Below are 16,051 nucleotides of genomic sequence, written 5' to 3' on the forward strand. Positions count from 1 at the left end.
GTAAAAAGTTTTGCTTTAAAAAACAGATTTAAAAAAACAACAACAAATGGCATCACAGCACCTCTCCTCTTTCCAAAGGTCTAATTTAACTGTATATAATATGAATATGTATGAAAAGTGTGTAAATAGTATATATATATTTTTTATCTCTTGGTGTCTTTCCAATATATAACTCTTATTTTGTATTATTATTGTTTTATGTATTTATATTTTATTTATTTATTTAATGTCCTTGTCTATAACTGTTCTGTATTTTGACATTTATTTGTACATTTTATGTGGACCCCAAGAAGAGTTGCTGCTGCATGTGCAGTAGCTAATGGGGAGCCTAATAATCTAAAATAAACTCCTAGTGGCACAGTTTAACACAACAGTCACGTGTCATTGTGAACTGGATGAAAGAAATAACAGTCTGATATTTTCAAATGATAACGTCAATATGGGCTAATGGCAGTTGACAGACATACTTAGACTGTATTGTAACATTTATTTTTCATAAACTGTTTTGAATTTATTGAAAACTCAGTTGAATTCTACTGAAATCCTACTCCCGCTTTTAATTCCTGTCTGTCAGATTGGATTTTAACAGAAGAAGTAGCATGACTTTTGGTTAGTATTTTTTATTTTTGGTAGTTAGTAGGAATTTGTTTTTGGGGATATTTTACTACCCCGTACAGTAGGTGGCGGCAATACACTTTATGAGTGTAGTCTGCCAATAAACCTCAAAGAAGAAGAAAAATCCCTGCCTGTTTGACGCGACTGCGCATGCTCAGCCATATACCCTGGTAACCTCCAACATGGCGGCGAGAGGCCATGTGCAAGACCCTAACGACAGGAGACTCAGACCCATTTACGGTAACAATTTGCAGAAAAACAGCCAATCTCTGTCTGGTTAAATGTTTTGTCAGTGTTTATCGACGTACCGGAGAGGTCGTCTGGTCAGTACCTTGTGTCTGGGACTCGGTGGGCAGTACCGCGGCCCCCGAAGTCTTAGCCCCGTTCTCAATTCGCCTGCAGTGCTGAATGACAGTGCACCTTGAGTGGATGTCAGCACAATTCTGACAGCGCACAGCTGCAGACCGTTTGCCCACCAATAACGCACAATGAGACAGGTTTGCTTTAAACGAAACCCCAAAAGAGCTCCAACGATCAGTCTCTCTCACTCGTAAAGTTCAGGTCTCCTATATTTGACAGCTAGCTAGTTACCGGTAAGCTACCTAATAAGCTAGCTAGCCATGTTAGTTAGTATGCAGAAACCGAGATGAATCTGAACCGTATTGCAAATAGTTCTGTATGTGGCAGAAATATCAACAACTAACTTACGTTAGCTAACTAGGTAGCTAGTTGATCAGATACAGTACATCGGGGTGTATTATTAGTTACACAAATTGATCGGATGCATTTTAACGTCCGAGCTAGCTCACCTCGCTAGAAAATGCAGCCACAGGGGCAAGACAAAGTGTTCATGGTTGTGAACTGTGATGCCAACGTTAGCTAGCTGGTTAACTTGCTTTATTAGCGGGTGTGTTTCATTTCGTGCCTCATTCTGCTGATTTTAGGTGATCAGATCAGTGATCATGGCTAGTTAACGGTAACGTTATGTGTCAGATGGGCATAAGAGGATTAAAGTTGGCTAACTTGATAGGCCTGGTTGTGTTGATGCTGCAACGTTAGCCTCTGTTTTTGGCCATTCGATTACATTCTAGTGACGTGTTCCATCATACAGATAACTAGATCCAGTTAGATTTATATCAATGACTGCTATAATAAACACTCACCATTGTTGAGGCTTCTGTTTTCTCTCAACTTTTCTCTTTCCTCAAAAGCTCTGCTAAAACCATGTAGAGTTGATTATCATCACGTGACAGATGCTGTCAGTGAGTGGGCACACAATGAAAAATAGACCTGCTATATGGGTCAGGAACTGTATATACGTTGGCACTGATCTTGGAGAACTTGGTTCATGAAGAGTGGGAAACCGTAATGGCCAACACGAGACACAATGATTAAGGCCTAGCTGCCATTTGGGCTGATGACATAGTGTAGAACACTGTGTCTGTCTGTCTGGCAGGGTTAATTTTGGCACCCAGCTGTCTAGAAGCCTAGACTCCAAGCTTGCGCTGGTAAAGGGACTGTGTGTGTGCTTGTGTGCTCTGCTGTGATCCACGGGAGGACCACGGTGAGAGACAGTTGTGTGTATCAAGGTCGCAAACAATGGCAGAGGTCAGAGACCGAATACACAGACACTGTCGATCGGTCATACAAATAGACATTCTAATCTCGTCACACTCTTGGGCACTCGCACAAATACACATATGCCCAAACACCTCCACTCAAGACAGTACACATAGTGAACCACATAAACACGCGCACACACACCACGGAGTGTATTTTCAGGTTTAGTTTATCAGACAGGCATTAGCAGAATGCTGCAGTCTCAGCTGGTTTTAGAAAGTTACTCCTCTCTTGTTTTTTTTGTTGTCTTCTAAACATCAGGGCTATGACTCTTTCTCAACCTCTCCCAGTTACTGTGTTATTGTTGTTGTCATGTCCTTCATACATCTTGAAAATGCCATTTTAGAAACTCCTTTTAGAGCCTGAGAATGGCTTTGGCTGAATTATTGAAATCTGTGCCGGTCTATAAAAAAACTGTGGATGCTGCAGCGTCTTAGGACTCCGTGAATGGTTGGTAGAGAAATAGAAGTAATAGCTCCTTTGCCCTTTGTGTGGGACTTGACTGGGTGTGGGCGTGTGCGTCATACTATGTACTGTATGGAGTAGGTTGATTGATGCTGTGATGTCATCTCCCATCAGACTACCTGGACAATGGCAACAATAAGATGGCGATCCAGCAGGCTGACAAACTGCTGAAGAAACACAAGGACCTGCATTGTGCTAAGGTGGGTGGGACTCTGGCTCTGGGCTGTATTTAGGGTCCAAGATGGAGCCCAGAGTTGTTCAAAACGGACCCCATAGGCCCCTACCTCAAACCCTACCACCAACCTCTACTCCCCACCCCGATGATGATGAGGATGATGGTGGCATGTTACTGAGGCAGATCTCCCTCTCCCCAGGTGTTGAAGGCCATCGGTCTGCAGCGAACAGGGAAGCAGGATGAGGCGTTTAGCCTGGCCCAGGAGGTGGCCACCCTGGAACCTACCGACGACAACTCACTACAGGCTCTCACTATACTGTACCGAGAGATGCACCACCGTGAGTACACACACACACACACACACACACACACACACACACACACACACAGAGAGAGAGAACTCTCTATATGATCTTTTCGATGCTGTGATGCTGTTGACTCTCCCCCTCCTCTCTCTCTGTAGCTGAGTTGGTGACTAAGCTGTATGAAGCTGCGGTGAAGAAGGTTCCCCTCAGCGAGGAGTATCACTCTCACCTGTTCATGGCCTACGCCCGCGTTGGGGAGTACAAGAAGATGCAGCAGGTCAGAACACACACACAGTAATAACATGTGAACAAATGATGTATTGTGCTACAGTAATTAATGTATTTTGTGTAGTTCTATCTAATGTCTCTCTTTCTCTCTGGCTGTAGGCAGGGATGGCTTTGTATAAGATCGTTCCTAAGAACCCCTACTACTTCTGGTCTGTCATGAGTCTTGTCATGCAGGTAGGCATGGTCTCTCACTATACAGTTGAAGTCGGAAGTTTACATACATCTTAGCCAAATACATTTAAACTCAGTTTTTCACAATTCCTGACATTTAATCCTAGTACAAATTCCCTGTCTTAGGGCACCACTTTATTTTAAGAATGTGAAATGTCATAATAATAGTAGAGAGAGTGATTTATTTCAGTTTTTATTTCTTTCATCACATTCCCAGTGGGTCAGAAGTTTGCACACACTCAATTAGTACTTGGCAGCATTGCCTTTAAATTATTTAACTTGGGTCAAACGTTTCAGGTAGCCTTCCACAAGCTTCCCACAATAAGTTGGGTGAATTTTGGCCCATTCCGCTGACAGAGCTGGTGTAACTGAGTCAGGTTTGTTGGCTTCCTTGCTCACACATGCTTTTTCAGTTCGGCCCACAAATTTTGTATAGGATTGAGGTCAGGGCTTTGTGACGTCCTCTCCAATGCCTTGACTTAAGCCATTTTGCCACAACTTTGGAAGTATGTTTGGGGTCATTGTCCATTTGGAAGACCTATTTGCGACCAAGCTTTAACTTCAATATATCCACATAATTTTTACTTCCTCATGATGCCATCTATTTTGTGAAGTGCACCAGTCCCTCCTGCAGCAAAGCACCCCCACAACATGATGCTGCCACCCCCTTCACGGTTGGTATGGTATTCTTCGGCTTCCCCCATTTTCCTCCAAACATAATGATGGTCATTATGGCCAAACAGTTATATTTTTGTTTCATAAGACCAGAGGACATTTCTCCAAAATGTACGATATTTGTCCCCATCTGCAGTTGCGAACCGTAGTCTGGCTTTTTTCTGGCGGTTTTGGAGCAGTTGCTTCTTCCTTGCTGAGGGGCCTTTCAGGTTATGTCGATATAGGACTCGTTTTACTGTGGATATAGATACTTTTGTACCTGTTTCCTCCAGCATGTTCACAAGATCCTTTGCTGTTGTTCTGGGATTAATTTGCACTTTTCGCAGCAAAGTACGTTCATCTCTAGGAGACAGAACGCATCTCCTTCCTGAGCGGTATGACGGCTGCGTGGTCCCATGGTGTTTATACTTGCATACTATTGTTTGTACAGATGAACCTGGTACTTTCAGGCATTTGGAAATTGCTCCCAAAGGATGAACCAGACTTGTGGAGGTCAACAATTTTTTTTCTGGGGTCTTGGCTGATTTCTTTTGATTTTCCCATGATGTCAAGCGAAGAGGCACTGAGTTTGAAGGTAGACCTTGAAATACATCCACAGGTACACCTCCAATTGACTCAAATGATGTCAATTAGCCTATCAGAAGCTTCTAAAGCCATGACATCATTTTCTGGAATTTTCCAAGCTGTTTAAAGGCACAGTCAACTTAGTGTATGTAAACTTCTGACCCACTGGAATTGTGATACAATGAATTATAAGTGAAATAAGTAAAAATGACTTGTCTCATGCACAATGTAGATGTCCTAACCGACTTGCCAAAACTATAGTTTTGTTAACAAGAAATTTGTGGAGTGGTTGAAAAACAAGTTTTAATGACTCCGAGGTAAGTGTATGTAAATGTCCGACTTCAACTGTATATATACCCAGTGGCCAGTTTATTAATTCACAGAAATGGATTGCTCCTACCGACAGTGAGTCAGGTGGCTGTGGCTTTCTTTATAAAGCAGGCCGACTGGGATCAATGCATTCAGTTACTGTTCCATTGTACGTTAGAATGGGCAAAACGAGTGACCTAAGCGACCGCATCCAGTATCTCAGAAACGTCCTCCTTCCTGGGCCTTTCACGCACTGCATTGTCTAAGGTTTTACAGAGAATGGTGCAACAAACGAAAACATCCAGTCAGCGTGGAAAAGCATTGCCTGGTCCGACGAATCTCATTTCCTGTTGCGTCATACTGATTACAGAGTCAGGAGTCCATGGCCCCATCCTGCCTGGTGTCAACGATACAGGCTGGTGGTGGTGGGGAACTGTTGCGGGGAATGTTTTCCTGGCACACGTTAGGTCCCTTGATACCAAATGAGCAATGATTGAACGCCACGCCCCGAAGAATTCAGGCAGTCCTGGATGCAAAGGGGAGTCAGGCCCTGTACTAGATGGAGTGTATATAGCTTGTGTGACTGAGTATGTATGTGTAATTGTGTGTGTGTGAGACACTGTATGGGGTGACTCACTCTGTGTGTGTGTGTGTGTGTGTGTGTGTGAGACTTTGTATGTGTGAGTCTGTACGTGTGACCGTGGGTGGTGGTTTGCTTGCATGTGTGTCATTGCTCTGTGTGTTTCAGGCCATCTCTGCGCAGGATGAGAAGCTGGCCCAGACCATGTTCCTGCCCCTGGCTGAGCGCATGGTGGAGAAGATGGTGAAGGAGGAGAAGATTGAGGCTGAGGCTGAGGTGCAGCTGTACTTTATGATCCTGGAGCGACTGGGGAAGTGTGTGGAGGCTCTTGATGTGGTCCGCGGTCCACTGGGAGGTAAGAGTGGTATGTGTGTGTGTACGCAGAACAGAGATTGTGTGTGTGTTAGAGACCCAGAGAGAGGATCTGTGCAGCTTGTAGGTTGTGAATTATTCATGTCTTTCTACTCATTCTGTTTATGTGCATGCTTCCATAGAGAAGTTGACCAGTGAGTTGCGGAGCAGAGAGAATAAGTGTATGATGATGTACCAACGACTGCAGCTCTGGCCTGAATGCAACGCTCTGTCCTACAAGCTGCTGCTCAAAAAGTGAGAACCCACACACATATTCCGATAAATAGTCACATTTATGCACATTCAGCATTTCTGTGTCTTAAAACTCTCCCACACTAACTCCCAATCTTTCTCCCTTTCTCCTCTCCTCACCTTTCTCCTCTCTCCTTTCTCCTCTCTTCTCTATTTTCTTCTCTCCTTTCTCCTCTCTCTTCTCTCCTCTCTCTTCTCTCCTTTCTTCTCTCCTTTCTCTTCTCTCCTTTCTCTCCTTTCTCTTCTCTCCTTTCTCTTCTCTCCTTTCTCTTCTTTCCTTTCTCTTCTCTCCTTTCTCTCTCTTCTCTCCTTTCTTCTCTCCTCTCCTTTTCTCTCCTTTCACCTCCTCTCTCGCTCCTCTCCTTTCTCCTCTCTCTCTTCTCTTCTTTCTCTCTCTCCTCTCTAGTCCTGATGATTGGCAGTTCTATCTCTCCTATTTTGACTCTCTCTTCCACCTGATGGACAAGTCCTGGAGCCAGCCTGAGGAAGGAGAGCAGTGAGTACTGTGTGTGTGTCTGTGTGAGTGAGAAAAGTTTATATAGTAGCTGACTAGACTATTCCTCTTGATGGATGTTTTACGATGTCATGTAAGAGAAGACGAACTGATCCTCTCTCACTTTGTCCCTCCCCTCTTCCTCCAGCTGTGTGGAGGGCCCAGTGCAGACCACGGTGGCAGAGGCAGTGAAGTTTGTGGTGGACAGGATGGAGGAGCAAGACAAGAAGGAGTCGCGTCCTCTCAGAGGGCCCTACCTGGCCTGCCTGGAACTCATACACAGACTGAGACAGAGGGGCTGCCCAGATGAGAAAGAGCTAGGTACGCACACACGCACACACACACACACACCACTGTTTCCTTGGCTGTTTGCGTTGACTGTTTCTATTGGCTGTTGGTCTTCAGGTGACCCGTTGGAGTTGATGGTTCAGTTTTTTGGGAAGTTTGGAGACAAACCCTGCTGCATTACTGACCTGAAGATATACCTACACCTTCTGCCCCCTGAGCAACGCTCACAGGTACACACACACACACACACACACACACACACACTCTCACCTGCAGAATAGCAGTTGGTCAACCAACCAAGCCCTTCATGATTTCAATACCATATCTATTTCCCTCCTCTCCTCTCTCCTTCCTCCTCCCTGTAGTTTAAAAAGCGTCTGGGGGAGTTGGTTCCGTTGGGGGAGGCGGGAGAGGATGGCTTTGGGTTTCCGGGGGACACGAAGGCGTTGCAGAGACACCTGTGTGTGTGTCAGCTGAGCCGGGCGCTGGGACTACAACATGCTCTGGACACAGAGGGCAAACTACGCCTCATCACAGAACTCAAAGCCCACTACCACCACGGACTACAGTTTGGTAAGAACAGCAGCACCCCTCTCTCTCTCTTTCTCGCTCTCACTACCACTATGTGGGCTGCAATTTGGTAAGGGCATCCGTTCCTCGATACGTCTCTAATCCATCTTCATCCATCCCTCTCCGTCTTTCAGTCTATCCAACATTTTATGCATCTAACTTAACTGCAGGAAGAGATGCAATGACAATTTTGTGAAAACAGATGAATGGTTTGAGTCTGACTGTAGTTAGTGTGTGTGTAACAGGGAAGTCGTGTCTGAAGACAGAGCTCCAGTTCTCTGACATGTACTGTCTCATGGCCGCCCACGTCTACGTCGACCTCTGGACAGAAACTGGTGAGTCGTCTCTCTCGCCTCTCTCCCTCTCCGACCTCCTACTCTCGCTGTCTCCGGGCGTTCGTCAACATGCAAACATACATTTGTGTCTATGCGTTGTTAGGCGATGAGAACATGCTGTGGCAGTGTCTCGGCGTGTTAGAGGAGGGCTTGTCCTTCAGTCCCTCCAACGCCCAGTTCAAACTACTGCTGCTGCTGCTCTTCTGTCGCCTGGGAGCCTTCCAGCCCGTAGTGGACCTCTACTCCAGCCTGGATGCCAAGCATGTGCAGCACGACACCATAGGGTGGGTTTATAGTACGAACACATCACCACACAATACGGTTACCATACTCAATGCACTGGTCCTTATATTCTCTCCTCTCTCCCAGGTATCTGTTAACTCGTTATGCTGGCTCGTTGGGGCAGTTTGCTGCAGCCTCCCAGTCCTGTAATTTCTCCCTCAGGTTTTTCCACTCCAACCAGAAAGATGTGAGTCCCATTCGCATCTAAATACGTCCTTAAATATGTCATATATTCTGGTGACACTTCCCCAAGTTTTTTTCTCACCTCGGTCCTCTTTCCTCGTCTCTTCTCCCCCAGACCTCCGAGTACATCATCCAGGCCTATAAGTATGGAGCGTTTGAGAAGATCCCAGAATTCATAGCGTTTAGAACCCGGCTCAACCAATCGTTGCACTTCGCTCAGGTCCGCACAGAGAGGATGTTACTGGACCTGTACACTGAGGCTGACGTGTTAGTATACACACACACACACACACACACACACACACACACACACACACACACACACACACACACACACACACCACACACCACACACCACACACCACACACCACACACCACACACACCACACCACACACACCTGTAACATATTCCTGTTTTGTTCCAGCACATTGAGTCTGGAGGAGAGTGTGAAGGCGATGGGTGTGTGTCCTGAGGAAGATGATATTCCCTGGGACAACATGAGAGACAACAGAGACCTGACTGTCCTTGTCAGCTGGGACCCCAAGGACAGGTACACACACACACACACACACACATATAACAAGGACTTATATCCGTTTTTCTGCCACCATCCTGTAGCTTTGGCGCCGTGCCCACGGCAAAATCATTGCAGCCACGCCACAAATATGGAACGTGAAGAAATATCCCTGAAGATGCTTAAACAGTCCACAGACTGTTCCTCTGCAAACACAACAAACAATGAATGGAACAAACAGACAAACCCATAGTTGAACAGTTGATCTATTTACCTAGTCATCGTGTGGTGCGTTCTAGGAGAGATGTATATTCCTCTCAAGGCACATTGTAGTTGCGAGTGCCATCGGGAGGGAAAGATGCATTCTGACAAGTCGTCAATGCACAACAGTTCATCGTGCAATCACTGGGAAAACAGCCGTTCCAATGGCCGTTGTTAAAGTAAGGGGCATCCCAGCTTTCCATTCCTACTTTATTTATCAACTCCTAAATATTGCGCGTACTGCAGTATTTTAGCAGCGGCATGGTTACGCATATTACCACGTGGTAATTAGTTGTGAGTGGATAGAGGAGAGTGGGGCTGAAAGGGTCAAACGGGTCAAAACACCATCCACCATCCCATTTTTGGGAGTGACTTAAATTGTGATGAGACGGAGTACATTTCTAGTCGCGCAAGAGTAGGAGTGGCAACCAGGGAAAGTGTTGAGGGGGGGGGGGGTTTCTTTGACAGGCAGTTGGGGTGTTACTCCGGGTGGCGTTTTACTGCCAAGTTACCCTAACAGGTACGCCTGCATTATTGTCACTGTTTATGCCAGTTTTGTGGGGCATCAATTTCATCAATATGATGCTAGTTAGTTAAAAGATGCCATTTAGGATCTAGCTAATGATTAGCTGAGTGAGGTAAATACAGATGGACAACCCCATGCGTCAGCCTATTTATTTCTAGCCACTATGCTGCTCTGTTGGGCTACAGGTGATAAGGATTTCTTCTATTTGAATTGAACCTTTATTTAACTAGGCAAGTCACTTAATTACAATGGCAGCCTGCCAAACCCCCCCCTAACCCAGACGCTGCCCTATGGGACTCCCGATCACGGCCGGTTGTGGATCGAACACGGGTCTGTAGTGACGCCTCTAGCACCTTAGACCGCTGTGCCACTCGGTCCCTTATGGACCATGCACAGGCTATATGCATGGTCCAATATGTTCAAATCATTGTATTAACAAATCATTTTACCAGTATGTTATTGGACTCATTTCTGGACATTTTATATAGTGTCATTATAATTACATTTACATTCATTTCGGAGTAGAATGGCCTTTTAAAAGTCAGCTGAACTGAGCTTCTCAGTCCTGCATATAAAATGAACACAGTTAATTGTGTGTGTGTGTGTGTGTGTGTGTGTGTGTGTTCCAGGGAGCTGACTGAGGAGCATCGTCGTCTGTCTCTAGAAGAGGAGTCCGTCTGGTTGAAGGTTCGCTCTCTCACACTCCGCCTCCTCGCCTCATTGGCTCTGCTCGGACATGCCCCCTCGCCACGGAACTCTGATAAGACCAATGAGAACGGTATATCGGCCAAAAGCTCCACCCTCCAGACCCTACTCTCCCAGCTAGATCAGACACTTGAGACTGCTGCCCAGATCACAGAGAAACAGACACAGGTACACACACTAATATATTTAAGCAATAAAGGCCTGAGGAGGTGTGGTATATGGCCAATATACCACAGCTAAGGGCTGTTACTGCCTGGATACAGCCCTTAGCCGTGGTATATTGGCAGGTTGATCATCCCCAGAGGTGCCGTATTGCTATTATAAACTGGTTACCAATGTAATTAGAGCAGTACAAATAAATGTTTTGTCATACCAGTGGTATACGGTCTGATGGGTGTGGGCCAATCAGCATTCAGGGCTTGAACCACCCAGTTTATATAATGTATGCTATTTAGCAGACGCTTTCATCCAAAGCGACTTACATCAGTGCCTACATGTTCATATGGGTGGCCCCAGCAGGAATCGAACCCACGACCCACGAAATTGGTAGCGCCGTGCTCTTACCAACTGAGCCACACAGGACCACTAACTGTTGTTGTGTTGTTCCAGTACCCGTTCCTGGGGCCTCCCTCCTCCCGCCTGGCATCTGCTCTGTCTAGTGGCAGCTGTCACTGTCAGGCCTCTGCTCTGCAACTATCACTGACTCTACGAGAACTAGAGACCACTGGACTGGGTAAGACAGGGAGATGAGGGGAGGGGGGGAGGTGGAGAGAGAGGGATGTAGGGTCCACTACCACTTGCCTCCAACAATCTACAGGAGCAGCAGGACTGGGAAGGAGATGGAGGGAGGGAGGGAGAGTGGGTGGAGAAGGGAGTAGCGGAGAGGGGAAGAGGAGAAAGGAGGGAGGTCTTTGTCATGCTCTTTATTCAGTTTCTCTCTCCAGACGACTCGACGGAACTCCAAACCCAGATCTGTAACGCCTTCAAATCGTCAGTAGCACAGCTCCAAGGTACACCGTCACAGATATCTTTATTAAAGATGATCAACCTGTCCATGGTAATAATGACTGTCTAGTCAGCCACAGGAGACGTCATAGCTTCAGGTCTCTAGTCGAGGTCTAGTCGAGTGGGTCATTCTTATTCCCCCATGCTGATCTGTGCCCCTCGCTCCCCTCTTCTCTTTCCCCTCTCCGCCCAGAGATGTTATCCAGATGTAAAGGAGAAGTGTTGGAGATGAAAGACGGCAGATTGACGACCCGACCCTCCCTATTAGAAACGCTGGTCTTCTTCGTGGAGGTCAGTGTACTACACTTATAGTCACGCTAGACATACACAAGTAATACATTACTAAAATGTACATGTATTATAATATGAAACGTGCAATGGTGTGTGTGTTTGTCCTGGTCAGACGGTGTGTGTGGTGCTGTGGGTGGCCAGTTACTCTGCCAGCGTACTGCGACCGCTCAAGTCCAGCCTACAGAAGAAGAAGAAGAAGAAGAAGGACAGCAGCAGCGCCATGGTACTCCGTTACTACCTCACCTTTATCCTCCGACGACCCTTCTCCAAAATCAATGTTATTTAGTTTTTTTCCCCCACCGCAAAACTAAAATAGCATTTCAGTCATCAGAAAACAACGTATTATTTTCGAGACGACAGGCTATAAAGTTCTGGGGAAAGTTGTGGAATTTACATAGAACTTTGGGCTACTTTTGGTGAATTTTTTTCCCATATTTATTACACCCATTCTTATACGGAAGCAAATGAGGCGGGACCTACCTGCATTTGTCCAATAGAAACTCTTGTTTTATTGGCAAAACGTTTTGCCACTGTTTGGACTAATTATTACACTCCTGCTCTTTCGCTTCGCTAATGATGCGAGTGTGTTCAGTCTTCGGTCTGTTGCGTGTACAATATCCATGCCTATTCATTGATGATAGGCCCTGCTTTACTGAAGTCGCGAGACACATGCAAGCCAAGAGATTGTGAGATACAGCTTTTAATTACCGATAGATAGGTCTAGTGCACGGTTCTGACTGTCTGCCTGGTGGCTGACATGCCTATACAGTGCCCCCCCATCTCTCTTCTGCCCTCACTAGCTTGCTATGAAAGATGCTTTATGTTCTCAGAAGTTTGTGTTTTCGGAAATACGGCAACTAATGTTACCTCCGTTCCAAAAATACTGAATCTTAGGAGTCAATTACTAGCGGAATCGAATCTTTACACAGAAATGGATTCGGACGGGGAGTCCACTCTCCACCAGTACCTCATCATCATTAATAGTTGGGAAAATGTCAGAGACAGGCAAGAAATAGCGTTGAAGTCCAGTATGGCAGCCTGGTCTCATAGTCTAGACGTAACATAGTAAATATAAATCCGGGACACTCAATTTAGTATGATGGTTACATAAGATGATTGATTACTTAAGCCACCTAGCTAGAATTCGTAAAATATTGTACGTTTGGAAATCTGTAACTATAATACAAATTGTAATTCAGAACATATCATACGAAATGGGTGATGGACATCCACAAATGAATACATACCATAATAAACATAACATATCACACTAAATGGAGTGTGTCGGATTTACATACAGAATAATGCAAAATGCTCTGAGACCAGGTTGTGTATGGCAATACTTTGAGAAGTTAAATGTGAACGAAATGCTCACTTGGCGAGGTGAAATTGAGATGCAGTAATGGTAGTACAGGTGCAACGCTTCACCATCTGAAAGGGACTTGCCATGAAACCCAACCCGATGCTGGCAGCAGCACAGCTGCATTGTGAATTTGCATTGTATGAAAATGTTATCGTTTTAACAGAAACCCTACCCCCCCCTCCCCCAAAAGGCAGTTTAAGCATTTACATTTATTTTCTTCATTTATTCACAATACACCATAGCCATTCACGCAGTAGCCCTCTGCCCCTACAGCCAGTGGTGCTGTGTGGCTTCCAGGAGTGGACAGGCAGCCTGCAGGGTGTTGTGACCCAGGCTCTTGATCACGTGAAGGGGCAGGAGGCCAGCCTGACGGCCCTCAAACTAGCAGCACTCACCCTGGAGGAGGGATACTCACAGACACAGGTTGGTAGTGTTGGGCGTGTATGTATGAATTATTGATTTGTGCCCAAGCATTGGCTTAGTTCAAAGCATGCTTCTTTCTGTTCTTTATTCCCCCCCCCTTTTTATTTTTCTGACAATCTATACCTCTAACCTGTCTTTCCCTCTCTCGCTCCCAGGAGGAGTGTGGGTTTACGAGGGCAGCCATGGACAAGGTTCAGAGTAGTTATCTTGGCTCGCTGCAGGAGCTGGGAGATCTACTGAGGAAGAGAGCCGATTCGCTGAAGAGCCTCAAGATCTGACCCGCATCAACCATCCCTCTTCAATCAACATCTTCATACCCAACTATCACCATTATACTGTCACCATTTATCGTCTAACTCCACCCACATCCAAAGCCTTCTCCCCTTGCTCGTCTCAAAGGAGGGCTGCCTGCCACCAACACACCCTCTCTTTCACTTCATCCCCTTACCTCTCCTTTCCCACATATCCCCCGGTCTGGGTGTCTTTATTATCACACAGGATTCTCCTCTCCCTCCCACCATTTCTCACCCTGAGAACATCACTGCTCTCGCTCAGCACAGAACCACAGTTTGTGATAACATCACAGAGAAGCTCCTCAAAGATACTACAGCAACAGATAGACAAACAAAATAAGCAATTTTAGAAGTACTCCAATAATTGATTGTACATAGTCTGCAGACAGAACATCAACTCCTTGACTGAACGTGAATGAAATATAAGCTACCCCCTTAGTTCGTTTTTTTTCTTCAGTCTGTTTCCATGGTGAAGCCCAGTTAGATTAGAATATATACTCCTCCTTTTTTCCATGTTGGACTCCTCACTCCCCAAGCCTGATCTGGGTGCCCAAACATGGACACTGTTGTCAATCACACTCTTCTGCTCATAAGAACAAATGGGGTGGAGATGGTGCTTAGCTTACTGTATGAAAACAAAGGACAGCTGAACAAAGACGGTTAACGAATTGTACACACAAGGAAAGCTAAACGCTGGGGCCAACTCGGAAAAGCCTCAACTGTTTCTTGTGGGAGTGCACAACTCCAGTGATTTCAGGCCTTGCCTTTTAGCCAGTAACCTGAGAAGCCAGCTGTGTGCGCTCTTCTACGGGCAACCAGTGACTGAATGGGTCAGTAAAGAGCTGGGGAGAACTGAAGACAGCCCTGGAGGACCGGAGGTGTGTACCTCTGGGTGTGGTGCACTCTTGGTTAATTAATCTCCCTGCTCCCCACCAGTCAATGCCTGTCTGATTTCAGTCCTCATCCCAAACTCCTTTTTAACTTGGTCATTGTTTGCTTTATTTTTTCCACTGGTCTTTTTTATTTCAGTTTTTAATTTGGTTTGAAAGCCAAATAAAAAAAGCAATCACGGGACAAGATTATAATGAATCTGAAAATACATACAGTACCTAAAATGTATTTGCAAACGCTTATTTTTGAATTCTGTGTCTGTAGCTCTCCTAGTTTAGCTAACACCTACAACAGAGTGGATGGTTCGTTTTAACACCGTAGGAGAGAAACCTGACAGTCATTTCTCTGAATAAACGGGTAGAACTATATGAAACGGTTCTGACAACGGCTAAAACCCAAAGTTAAGATATCTAAATGCAAAGGAGACAAGATAACCAACTTGTCAGATTGCAATGAAGATGGGAAATGTGTTGAATGTCCTTTGTTGTAGAAAATACCTAGTCGATCTCTCTCCCCCCTATCTTGTCAACGGTTATGAGCTGCGCTGAATCGCCGCATAATTAATTTCACCAACCAAAACTGTCACTGTGTATGTAACTATATACCAAAAATGTGGCTATGGCATTTTAACTGACAGCTAGACCTACACCAAGCAGGGGGAGGAGACTTGTATCAGACAGACATCACGGGTATGTTCGGTAGCATTGTGGAACGTTCAGATAAAACGCGCTGTGTAGAGCAGACGCGTCTAACATGTAGAGTGAGGAATCTTGTCCTCTAGTCATGACGTTTATCTGCAACGTTCATTAGTACTGTTGAGCGAGGCAGACGAAACTAGCAATGTTGTCACGACCACCAGGGGGCACTGAAAGACTATCCAATGCAGGCAGCAGACTGACTAATATTGAAGTATATGCTTTGACTTAGTTTGATTTTGTAGGTTGTTTAGCTTTTCCTTCTTTAAAACAAGACATGGATGGAAGGGGAGCAACAGTTTGATCCTCCTACAAAACACACCCCTCTAAAGATGACCTGTGCCCAAATCCCCGGATGGATGGACCCTCTCTAGAGGCTGTTAGTGGACTGAGTAGAACTTATGTTGATGTGCAGTGAAGTGGTTGACAATCTGGAATGTCATCTCACCTGATACCCACCCAGTCTTTCTTTTGGTAGAAAATGGAAAACAAAAAACACTGGAATGTCAAAAGGATTTTTTTTTAAATGAATAAATCTGTTTTGTTTCAGTCTTGTATCAG

At 45.4% G+C, this 16,051-nt stretch overlaps 1 protein-coding gene across 1 annotated transcript; it reads left to right on the plus strand.

Moving 5' to 3' along the window:
• The first annotated feature begins 424 nt into the window (after positions 1 to 424).
• On the plus strand, positions 425 to 16,039 carry LOC110523829 (N-alpha-acetyltransferase 25, NatB auxiliary subunit). The gene is made up of 23 exons (XM_021602884.3): positions 425 to 855; positions 2,815 to 2,900; positions 3,075 to 3,213; positions 3,339 to 3,457; positions 3,568 to 3,642; positions 5,936 to 6,122; positions 6,262 to 6,373; positions 6,777 to 6,866; positions 7,012 to 7,184; positions 7,269 to 7,381; positions 7,517 to 7,724; positions 7,967 to 8,056; positions 8,160 to 8,340; positions 8,426 to 8,525; positions 8,637 to 8,788; positions 8,948 to 9,073; positions 10,454 to 10,697; positions 11,139 to 11,262; positions 11,474 to 11,539; positions 11,728 to 11,825; positions 11,938 to 12,048; positions 13,462 to 13,611; positions 13,767 to 16,039. Exons 1-23 carry the CDS (start codon positions 798 to 800, stop codon positions 13,887 to 13,889), a joined length of 2,925 nt encoding a protein of 974 aa, XP_021458559.1. The 5' UTR covers positions 425 to 797; the 3' UTR covers positions 13,890 to 16,039.
• The last annotated feature ends 12 nt before the right edge of the window (positions 16,040 to 16,051 follow it).

The sequence above is a fragment of the Oncorhynchus mykiss genome, chromosome 5 (assembly GCF_057628025.1).
Source record: "Oncorhynchus mykiss isolate SJ-2025 chromosome 5, ASM5762802v1, whole genome shotgun sequence".
In the NCBI taxonomy this organism is placed as follows: domain Eukaryota; kingdom Metazoa; phylum Chordata; class Actinopteri; order Salmoniformes; family Salmonidae; genus Oncorhynchus; species Oncorhynchus mykiss.

Bases quoted from the DNA above. Each gene is read 5' to 3' on its own strand.
- LOC110523829 (XM_021602884.3), top strand. From the start codon at position 798: ATGGCGGCGAGAGGCCATGTGCAAGACCCTAACGACAGGAGACTCAGA. The intron at 3,458-3,567 runs GTCAGAACACAC...CTCTGGCTGTAG, and splicing joins AGTACAAGAAGATGCAGCAG to GCAGGGATGGCTTTGTATAA. The intron at 10,698-11,138 runs GTACACACACTA...GTGTTGTTCCAG, and splicing joins TCACAGAGAAACAGACACAG to TACCCGTTCCTGGGGCCTCC.